The sequence below is a fragment of the Falco peregrinus genome, chromosome 12, assembly GCF_023634155.1.
Source record: "Falco peregrinus isolate bFalPer1 chromosome 12, bFalPer1.pri, whole genome shotgun sequence".
Taxonomy (NCBI): Eukaryota; Metazoa; Chordata; class Aves; order Falconiformes; family Falconidae; genus Falco; species Falco peregrinus.
This window is the reverse complement of record NC_073732.1, coordinates 12,964,896-12,976,992: the sequence shown is the minus strand read 5'-3', so window position 1 is coordinate 12,976,992 and position 12,097 is coordinate 12,964,896. Positions and strand designations below refer to the sequence as shown.

At 37.5% G+C, this 12,097-nt stretch overlaps 1 protein-coding gene across 5 annotated transcripts in view; it reads left to right on the top strand.

Annotated features, from left to right (window-relative positions):
* The window catches only part of SLC9A9 (solute carrier family 9 member A9), a 214,204-nt gene that overhangs the window by 71,016 nt on the left and 131,091 nt on the right, over nt 1–12,097 (top strand). For all 5 annotated transcript variants that reach the window (XM_027787215.2, XM_005237721.4, XM_055817589.1 and 2 more), the window contains one exon: nt 11,483–11,621. In XM_027787215.2, the coding sequence (XP_027643016.1) occupies nt 11,483–11,621 (139 nt within the window). The remainder of the gene's footprint in view (nt 1–11,482; nt 11,622–12,097) is intronic.

The following is a 12,097-nucleotide window of genomic DNA, read 5'->3' as shown; positions in this document are numbered from 1 at the left end:
AGAGAAGCTCTGTTTTCAGGATAGTATTTCATTCAGACAATGCCAGACTCATTTTTCCCTAGCCTTTCTGGTTTTTAAAAGGAAAACATAGAAAATATTTTCAATAATGAAATGTAGGTGGGATTGGATAGCTCAAGAGATTAAAAAGATTTTCTTCTTTAGATTACTGGTTCATCTCAAATCCAGATTAACAAGAGGCAAAAATTATCATGTTTGGTGGGCACATGAAAAAAATTATAGGGGTACCAAGATCTGAAAATCTCATTCCCATACTACCTATGTTCTCAAGTGAAGCACAGACAGCAAACTGAGTACACTGGGTGCACCTTCACTGGGGGGGGGAGGAAGTATGTGACCCATCCTTGAAAAGTGCTAATATCTAATACAAAGGAAAAAATCATAGGCAGTTTGCAATGCTAACACAAAATAGTCTAAAATGAACCATCCTTCCTTTAAGATTTTGCTTCATATCACTTGCAATGTACTGTTACCTGAGATAATAGCATATTATTTTCCTTAATAAAATGTGGATAAAGAGGGAAGTTTTTCATTGACCTCAGGGTCATGTTGATCCAAGTCAGGATTCAGGTAGTGTCATCCAGTGTATGGGCCAGGTATGTTAGAAATCATATGGCCCATTTTGCTTGCATGTGTCCAATATATCTCAGAGCATTTGTTTTTTAAATCTCCACAAGAATCTGGGTAGAAAACGAACAAACTGTACTCCAGATGTTGAAAATGTACATAAAATTTAAAAGCATTTTCTCATTTAAAGCCTTTCTGACTATGATAAAATATGTTTTGCAAGTACAGACTGTACAGGGACCACATACCATGTTGTGGACACATACCAAGGATCACATTTCTTCCTATTTATTGCACATTAAAGACTCTTAGGCAGGAGTGAGGGAGAGCACTTAAACAGAAAAAAAAAAACTTTATATAGACTTGCAGACTTCTTTCGCTCTAATTTTTATGGGATTTAACGTAGTTTTTCTTCATCAGCTGCATTCAGCATCAAGCCCCTCAGTGCACTGCTCTGTTCACAAGTTTCTAAAGGTGTTGATGTTGTGTAAAGAGAGACTGGAGGCTCCTTTTGTAATCTCTTACAGGAAACATTCTGGAAGTGAAAAAGCCCTAGGCTGTCGACAGGCCAGAAATTTGGCACAGCACTTTAGTATTGGCAACAGACTATCCATCTACTCCAGCGACTACCTGCATTGTCTAGCAGTGACCTAGCTCTGCCTACGATATAGTATTTTAAGCACAAACAGTAGCTTACCGATCTAACAGACAAAGAGTACCCATACTTCATTGACTACTTACTAAACTCTAGGTTTGTTCTGAACAAAGATTATCATTCAGTCAAGCTTCATTAACTTTTGTGTCATGGACAGATTATTTCAGGGAGCTAACATAAGGGAAAAACAGAAGAAAAAACCTAAACTACTTCTGTTGTGCCTGAGAAAAATTTAAGAAAGCATGTGGTTCATGCATTATATTTTTAAGAGATTGAGATCTGGTAGAAATCACAAAGATATAGTTTCTTTTCAGTTGCTCCTGCTCCTTCACTTAGTGGCTTTGAATTCTTTGTAGCCTATGACCAGCAGCCTGCTCCCCGTTCTGCCCTGCCTCTCCGACACTCACAGGTAAGCTGTGCAGCCTCTGCTACGCTTAAGGCAAGGCAGTTACATGGAACACTTGAGGCTTGGCAGACCGGGAGTACGAATGTGGTTCTTTCCCGTTTTCCTGACAAAAAGGAGAGAAGCTGTGGAAGAGCAGGCTATTCATTTTCTTCAGGGTGAGGAGGACCAGGCACTTAGAGCTTCCTCACGCTGTCACTGGGATTATCGAGCTGTCTACAGAAAGGCCTCCTGTGAATTTGGGATGCTGTCTGTAAACAGAAACCGGACGCACCACCTTTGAACACATCCGTCTCAGGATCTTCATAAGCAGAGGCCACAGAAGAAAAAAGCTCTTTGCATATTAAATAAGAACCTGCTGTATATGCTCTTTCATCAATCAGCTAAACAACCTGATATCGCCCCTTCACCACTTCATTCAGATTCATTCAAGGGGATTTCAGAGAAGATTATAGCATACTGTCATACTGTTTAACCATCTGACTCTCCAGGAGAAGGTGATGTAAACCCCAGAGGAGGGTGACGTAAGTAGGACTACGCATTTATGAAGGATGAGGACTAGCTATTACTACAAAGGAAAGGCTGCTGTTCATTCCTCAGTGTTTCACACTGCAGACAGGTGTAGAGAGTTCTGCTACAGCATTATGAGGATAAATCAAACCCTGTGTGAGGGCAGTACTGCCTGGCATAACAGATACGTTATTTTCTGTTCTTTCAGCCTTAAGCTTCTCCTGAGCAAAATCACGGGCTGTGTGATTCTGAGAAAATTATGATTCAATAAATGTTACATGCAAACCGTTTCTGCTTAATCTTTACTAGTTGGCCATAAGGGTAAAGGCTTTTTCATGACTAACCAAGCTCCTTGAAATTTTCCTCAAAGTGTTCAGGTCGTATCCTACTTTTTATGTAACACCAGTGTAAATCTGGAACAACCACATTGAATCAGTAGAGTTACTTCAGATACTCATCATCCTAATGATAGTTTGAGGCAGTTTCTCATCTAGAATGCTCAAGCTGAATGACAGTAAATCATAGTCATTTAGCAGTGATCTGCTGCAGCGTTCTAACGTGTATCACTCAATGCAGGCAACCATCAGGCTACACCATTTTATCAACAGGGAGGTAGAATTCAACTGACATAGATAAACGTCACATTTATTTGCAAGAGTGCAGTCACTGTAAAAGGCATGGTAGTTGAAAGGCTTCATTATCTCATCCTGGAGTTATACCAATAATTTTAGTATGAAAGTGGGGCTTAATTAAGATTACCCATCCTTCCAGTAATCACCTTCCCTACTTCTTATGAACACATCAGTCAGCATCTTGTTAGCGTGCTTTGATGTTTTACTCTTTGCACTCTGTGTGTGTAGAGTAAATTAAGTCCCATAGTATCACATTTTGCCAGTCTTGTACAAATAAACCTGAGCTGTGGATGGAATTAGACCTCCAAGAGCACAATAAACTATTTTCCCTATGCTCATAGAACACTTGCAATTACACATTAATTCCATTTTTGTCTTTCAAAAGAAATATTTCATTTTCATTGAAAATCCTTATTCCAAGGTCTCATCACCCTGGACTAATGGTAAGACCTGTCACATAAATGGAACGTTGTGTAAATGTTTCTGATAAATATTACTCTACTCTGAGTTACTTTGGAGGCTAATGGCTCACAGAAAAAAAATATTGAAGGATAATACAAAGATGAAGAATGCTATAATGAAGAAGAAGAATGTAAAGATGACAGGAGATAAAGATCTATCCATACACAAAACAAATAAGGGCTGCAAACTGTTGTATTATTACAGAAATAGAAATCATTAGATCATTGTATAAGTTCAAATTATTAGGTCTAGAAGTGTGAGAGCTGGGAATGAATGATAGCTCTCAACTCATGTATCACAAGTAGGGACACAAAAAGATAGTCCAGGCTCACACATACAGCACATCTAATTCCCTTAATGGCATAATATATGTACATTTAAATTTTAGGTTCTCTTTTTGGTTTTTACCATTTGCTTTTTGTTCAGGAAACAGTTCTAGCTGAGACTTATCTTGGGGATTATTGCATTTCTTGGGTACCTGAAAGATGCCTTCACAAAGTAATGGGGTACTATTATTCACAAGATATGCTCTGCCTGAGTTATATAATTAGCATGATGCAGCAGATTGGTTCAAATAACATATATAAATTTATTTATTTTTTCCTCAACATACAGATTGGAGAATTTTTTCCTAGTTCATTGTTTCTTGCTAACTCAAGAGGATTGATATATCACTGGTTTGTAACTTTTACAGTCAAGTTTTCTAGGCAGAGAAACTGCGTATTTTTTACAGTACTGTTCTATTTTGCATAGGCATAAGTGATTCTAGAGACTGCAAGGCAGAGGAGAAATCAAGCTCTTTGCATTAATACAATAATAGTTTACTTATATATATTTAGATAGATAAACAGACAGACAGACAAATATGTTCCTTGCTGGTTGATTCTTTATTTCTACATTCTTTGCAACTATGTACCTCCTCACAGCTGATGAAGCCACTTAATGGTCCCTAACTGGGAGGACAGACTTCAAGCTGTTCTATATACACATGCCATTTCTCTTTATGCAACATTTGAAGTGAATGGAAATTAAAAGCTGAGTTGGATTACAGTTCTGATATCCGAATGAGAAAGTATCATAGTTGCAAGCACAGAAATCTGTAAATTATGCGCCTTTTGATATGATCAGCTCATAAGGACAGTCAGACACTGGTAATAGCATAATGCAGAATGCAGCACGTGCTGTCACAGACCCACTATCAGCCATCTGTTTTCTGCTGATGTGCTTCATTCCTCTCAAAGATATAGGACAGGTTTTTTGGAAAAAGAGCTGTCACTGGAAAATGACTGTGATATTTTCAAATAGATTTATGGAAATTAGACATCTAAAAGCAATAGCAGTCATTTAAGAACGAAACATTCCTGTACCAAGCCTCAGATAAATGTGAGCATATTTTACTATTAAAGCCTTAGTTTTCTTTTACAAAGAATTTTAAAGTCTGGGTTGCTGTTCATCAGAATTTCTTTCTGTCAAAGATAAAAATAGGGTAGTATTTGCCTAGAATGAGGTAATGAAAAGTTAAGATACTTGCACAGATACATAAGGACAGCACATACCATTTCTCAGATGCACAGGGGCAGAGAAGCTCCACACCAGATCAGATATGACTTCAGAGTCTGAATTGTTCAGCCTGCAGGCCTGTTAGGTCATTACTCACTGTCAAAACTATCATCTCACATCTCCTTTCTATGTGTCTGTAGTGACTACAGGCCCATAGTGATGGAGTTCTGACGGGGATCAGAGGGAGAGGGTGTTCCCAGCACCTCCTGTCAGGAGGGGCTTGCAGAGGCTTCTTTCTGGGCATGAGCATATTGGGTTCAACCCCGTCGAGATGGGTGAGCTACCAGGCCCTTTAAAGGTGAAAGTGGTGCAATTTTCAGGGCAAGAATGGGATCACCATGACAAAGAGATGATTTCCAAGGCTCCCTAAGGAGGTAGAGCAGGCATCCTAAGGGTAATGGCTAGGGAGGCAGAGAAGGAGGGAAAATGACAGATTTTTTGCAGTCCCTGATGCTTGAGGGTAGATGAGAACTAAAATCTGCATTAGGGAAAGTCTACCTGGAACAACACAAAGTACTCATGATTTTCTCTGACTGTACTGCAGGCGGCTGCTGTCTGTCAGCTCAGGCCTGAACACAGAAGAAAACTGAAAATGTCACCATTGTAGAAAATATTTATCATTAGCTGCCAAAAATTACTCCTGAGAAGCTAAACTGATTTCTGAGTGCCCAAGTTAAGGGGCACAGCCACTCAAACTCTGCAGCTGCTTTGTAACACCGCTGACAAACGTAGCAAGCGATTGAGTTATGTCACGTCTGCGAATGCTTTGTGTCACCTGAAAAGGAGCCTGAGTCTATCAGTAGAAATAGCCTATGATACTTTATGTTAATTGGAAAATCTAGCAGAGAGCCTCATTTTTATTTTCATGCAAATACTGCTTTTCCTCATAAATGGGAAAACTTACATTTTCCATAAAGTCTGCAACACTTTCACCTTTTCAGCATGGCTGGTGCTTTGACATCTGCCATCAGCTAGCTACTTTGGAACTGGTAACAAATCCGGTTTGAGAAAGGTTTCCATAAACAGTAAAAACCTTATTTACGACAACAGTAAGTGTTAGTTTGGTTTAAAGTAATCAAAATAAAATGTCCTACAATAGTTTATAAAGTCTGGGAATGCCTAGAAAGAAACAAAATAAAGACAGAAAGGAGAGAAGTAAACATTCTCTGACACACAGAAAAAGGAACAGAGCGTAATCCCCGCTAGAAGATAGTTTCTAAAATAACTGCTAGACCTTTTATCTAGAATTAAAACCAATAGCACTACTAGCAGTGTGCTGAAACTGGTTTGTGAGTGGAATAAAAACCATGATGTAATGTATTGCCAAAGAGAATAAGGTTTTGGACACCCAGAAAAACAAGGGTTCAGATGCTAGCCACTTGAAGAGTCAGTCAGCCACCAATAACTTTTTTTATTTCTGCAGTTCTTATACACATATAAATGGAAAGCTTAGTATGCATATTTCTGTGAAATCCATGTTTCTGGAGCCTTAATTCTCTAAACATTTGTAAATGTTGTCAGGAACAAATTCCAGGGAGACAGATTTCTTTATACAGAAGGATGTACAGAAGACTTGTCTATGTTCTTTTAATGCACCTTCTGTGCAGTTGTGTTACTTACTGATCCCTGTTGCAAACACACCTGAAAAAATACAGTAAGTTTCTTTGTTGTGGGAAATGTTCATCTAGAGGACCTCTATATATTTGCCTTAAACTGTTGTTACAGTTGGCTGCTTTTACTAGCCCTAAAGCTTTCCTGCAGCAGTGCGTCCTTCCTTTGCTCTCCCTTAACTGACTGCAAAACTTCTCTACCTCGTATGTGCTTTTCTTGGCTTAGCATGCTCACATCCCAATCTTATCTCATTTGTTTTCATTTTTATAGTTCATCTACTTACTCCTACTGTGTGAGGAGCTATTTTATGAGGAAGCTTGGAAGGCTTTACCAACCTAAAACTTGCCAAGAGAAGGTGTAGGTGGTGCTATGCACGCGCTTTCATGTCTAGCTTCTAGTTCAAACGCTTACAGTGGGGGAAAATTAGTGTCCTGGCTTTTCAGCGTTCTTCCAACACTTTTAGGAAAACTATATAGTTAAAAAGTTGTGAAATTGTTCAGTTCAATTCTCTGAAAGCTCCAAGTTTTCTAACACAGTAGACTGACCTACCTTTTCCTATATAACGTCAGGAAAAAATAACCTTCTTTTCCTTTTAAACATTGAACTCTAGAATATATATTTTTTTCTGTGGCCTGTTTTACTTTTCTTAATTAGCAGCTGATGCCATCACCATGTAGTTCTATAATTATTTATCACCTGAGGGAGATCCCACTTCATTCAATGAAGGTATTTTAAGGAATATCTGACCTTCCAGTATTTTCAGGGTTGGTTGTTTTTTTTTCTTTAGATTGTTCCTGATGCTCTTCTGTGTAGTACTATTGTGGCGCGTGGTAGTACAGCAAATAGGGAGGCTGCCACTGGGCAAAAGGAAGCCCTTTGACTTATCAAGTGGAAATAAATCTTCCTCTCCAAACATAATAAAGTGTTTGTTTCCGTGCGGTCAAATAGAAGGAGGAAGAAAGGAATTAAACAGTTTGTTTCCTGATTCTTTCTAATAATTGATTCCACATTGTTCTATTAGAAATTTTCTGCTGTTTGCACACATTTTCCTTCTGCATATTGCCTTTTTCTAAAATTCTTCCATTACATGTGTTGCATCACTTTGGCTTGTACCAAAACCAAGAATCTTTGTGCTGTTCTGCTAGTTACAGCTGATTAACATCTCTTTATTTGATGCTGCCACACTAGCCCTAGGCACTTTAGGCCTTGACAGGAATGAAAGGAGGGATACAAGATTTAACCTCACCTACAGGTTTTCCTGAAAACACTTCCATTACTTACTGAAAAATCTTTGCTCTAATCCTAAATGCTTTCAATTTTTTTTATTAAATGGAAAATACATTGTGCTATATTCACAGGCTGGGAAAATTTACAGGAAGAAAAAGATCTTAGGAATCAATGAGATTTTCCTTGAGAATAACTGAAGATGTAAAAAGTAATCACTCAAGACGGAACTGGAAATGTGACTTTATGCTTTCCATTGCAATAGGAGTTCTGCTTGTCATGGAAACCTTTAGTATTATATCCCTATATAAGCCCATAGAAAGAAACATTCTTCAACATGCTGAGCTTTCATCCCAAAATAATCTTAACAGATGAGGGGAGGGAAGAAGCGGAATGATGAGTGTGGTAAAACTGCAACAAACTGTAAATCCTCCTTTCTGTTTCAAGCAAAAGTTACAATCCTAACTTGCAATTTATTGTATAAATAAATATTGCCTATATTTCCATTCTGAAAGCTGTAAAAGCACTTGACCCTGTTGTTTTTTAGTTGGTCAAGGAGGCACAGAAGGACTGGAAAGAAAAAGGGATCTGTTAAATAATTTTCTAATATAGAAACCACTGGCTAATCCTTATAAGAACCACCAAGGAAGCTGAGTATTATTCTTAACTCGAACCTGCAGGAGAGGCAGAGGTTACCAAACTTGGATACAGATGGATAGTAGGGACTGGGGCAGGTGTTTGCAAGGTATGTCTATCAAGCATCCAGCAAGGACCCAACAAAAATCTTTTATGCCTGTCCTTCCACTCTATCTTATTATGGGTGGCAGATAAAGCATATCTTTGCCTTAGTTCTGTTCATTTATCAATCTCTGAAAACAGTTTTCTACTGCATTTATTATCAGGATTTGCGTAATCCACCTCTGATACAAATTTATGGAAACAAACCCATCTTTTTCTTATACTGCTTCAATAATTACAAAGCCTCTAATATTTGAAAACTAAATACAGATTCAGATTTACTACCAAACTCTCACACACTGCTTGATAATGAACTGCTATCGACCCCTTTTGTATCAGGCACAGGAAGCAAATAGCAGAAACGGCAAGTTATACCAGCATGTTTCCTGAATTACTCTCTGAGGAAAAGGAAGAGTAGAGACACTGTACATTTAACTATGGTTGTCTCCAGTGTTAAAGTTTGCAATTTGTTTTTAGGTCAAATAATTAGCTTGGCAGGAAGTACTGGAATAAACAAGAAGAAATTCTGTTCTGCTGAAATACAGCTTATATAGAAAAATCATCGGGTAAATTAGTATGTATTTTAAATGCTTGAAAGAGGTGAAAGTGTTAAAGAAGAAACATATTCAAAGAAAAGAAATAATAGCTCTAGTACAGAATAATGCAAAATTAAAAATAGAACTTAATACACTTTGAGCTGCAGGGAAACCTGAGTTCTGGAAAGATTTAGACCAGAAACCACAGTTAGTATAATGAGCATATGTTGGTGCTTTTAAAAAATCATGGGGTTTGGGGGGCATACTGAGTAGAAAGATTTCCCAGTGAGAATGAGTCACTCCATATTTGTTCCTCAAATAACCACATTAAGAACAGGATGCTTTCTTCTAGTTTCCCTCACACCTGAAAGCTGTTGATAAATTGAAGGATAAATTGGAACCCTAACTGGTCTTAACAAAGTCAACTTTTCTTACCTTAAGGTTAACATATTTAATAAAAAGTCAGTTAAAGGCTATATCTTACATTTGACTACTAAACTTTTACTCCATGTCAAGATTTTTTTTGTTTACTTTTTATTACTAAGCATCCCTTCTGTGGGCAGAGCCCACCAATACAATAGAAAATTTTTCCTTGGTTTTAGAATGTAGTCAGGCTGACCTCTCTGAATTCACCACTCAATGCCTGCAACAGCAGCACCAGTGGCACAAAAGATCATTTCCTGATTTATAGCTCACTGAGCAATACAGAACAACAGCTGCAGCCTCTCTATACTTATTTGGGACAAATTATCAGAGAACCAAGTGGCTGCTTTGCTGTCAAGACACACTTAAAAGTTTTAGATCTAACAGTTCCAGTTATACTACTAAATAGTTTCAGCTTTAAATACCTAACCGAACTGAAGCCCTCCCTAAGTATGCAAAATACACTTAGTAAATTAGACTATAAACATACAGTATCACAGCTGATAGGATTTCCTTTGGTAGAACTACTCCATCAGTTTAGATAATGTATCTATGGCTTAATATAGTTCTTTATTTCATATGTGGTCTAAAACAATACATTTTGAGTAGACCAGAAATGAAAAACATTTCAAGAATCATCTGAAGGCAAGAGAAGCAAAGAATTATAACTGAACCCCGGACCTAAGAGGGTCACAGTTGAAAGAGGACTGAAAAGTTAGATAGCAACATGTTCTTGATTAGCATTTCCTCAAGAAAAAAAAAAAGTGTACTTGCTTATATTAATAGCATTTTCCACTACAAATCATCTCACTGGTTTTGTAGTGGCGCTAATCAGCATAACTGGGGATATCAGACTTTGCTGTTTAGTGATTTCTGTTGCAGTGGATAAGTAGTCACCACTCACATTTACTGGTGCTCCACCATATGCCTTTAGAGTCCTTGTACCTTTTTTACAGCATGAGATCTCTTTTACGTGACTTCATTTTATTTGGAGACTCCTAAATGAATGCAACTGTTTAGAAAACCCTCCATACAGAGCTTCATCTCTAAGCCTCATCTCCAGATGGAAGACATCAGACTGCAGGGATCACATTCTTAATCTACAAGAACTTAAAATATTCAAAACACTTCACACATTCTAAATTTTTAATACTTAAAATACCAATCATTTTCCAGCAATCAAAGCTGTTTTCTGGGACCCAATGCCAAGCTCAGTACATTTTCTTAACAATGAACATAACTGACCTACAGTACTGAAAGCAACAGAACCACAAAGATCTAAGATGTTACTGAATTCCTTTGGGATGCTTTGAGCTATTTTGTACCTATTAAATTTTATGTTTCAACAAGAAAAAAGGCATGTATGCTTGGTGTCAGTAGCATTCTGAGCAATAACTGATTAGTGGCAAATAACAACCCTGAAACTCTCAATAGTGCTCTAGTGCACAGCCTTCCCTTTGGCAGCATCATTTCCCACCCAAACGTACTCTTGATGGCTGTACTCAGGGTTTAGATACAGATGACCTTTGACAACTGCAGCAGTTTCTTTCTGTGGAACAACATTTGTTCTGTCCACAAGATTTCCTATTTGTTGAGCTCTTGATACGGTTTCAGCTCTATTATGAAGAGTTACACCAAGAAGGGAACTACTAGGTGGTTTATGACAAGATTGCTGCTGCAGATTTGGTAGCTGCTGTGATTTGTGTCACCCATTTGAGCCTCAGCCATAAAACTGCACTTTTTATCAAGAATATTTGTGAATTTATAACTGCTCTGAAGACATACGGCCAATAAATAATTCAAAGTTATCTATCTTCCCTGCAGTTTTCTTATACACCTACCACCTTTTAATGTTTAGTTGGCCTGGAAACAATATTCTTTATGGCACTTCTAGTATAAAAATGTTTACTGACTGGCAGCAGACTATTGATTTCCAGTGTGATACCTTGAAAATAAATCATTCCACTCCAGTCTCCATCTGCTTTGCTCTCCCATCTACTGTCAGCCCTGATAAGGCTTGTTTTGCATTTTGAGTCCCTATAAATGTCCGTTTTCAATTATTGATTTCAAAATTGTAACAATGTAATTGAATTCATTATTCCTTTCTCTTTTCTACTCCCCCAACCCTTTGTTTTCTTTTCAGCTCTATATCCATTTACAGTCCTAAGGAGAATCCTAATGCATTTGACACTGCTGCTTTCTTCCAGTCAGTGGGAAATTTCCTGGGGATCTTTGCTGGATCATTTGCCATGGGATCCTCTTATGCTGTTGTGACAGCTTTAATATCCTTTATGGTTTGTTTTCAGAGAGAAAATCTATATATATTAGTGATATCTGAGACTGACCATTTTTAGTTTGTGCCTGAACCTTTTCACTGTTAATTCAAAATTTTGCAGAATCAAATCCTAAACTGACAGGAAATTTCACTTATCAGAATCCACAAAGAACTTAATAAACAAATTTCTTTTTAACACTAGGCAAGACTGTGGGTTTTATTTTACTATTTTTAAATAATTATATTTTTAGAAAAGCATTATGAAGTATTGAGTTAAAACATGAAATTATGAACTACAACTTATTTATGAACTACAGACTAGCAGCAATTATACAAAAGTACAAGGCAAACACTAGACTATAAATCAAGTCAGTTTGCCTAAACTAGAAATAAAAGGTGTATCTGTTGCTCTGCATTTTTCTTGTGTTTTACAGTTCTTCATGGAAAATACTAGAAAGAGCAGCAGTTTTCATCTTTCTGGCA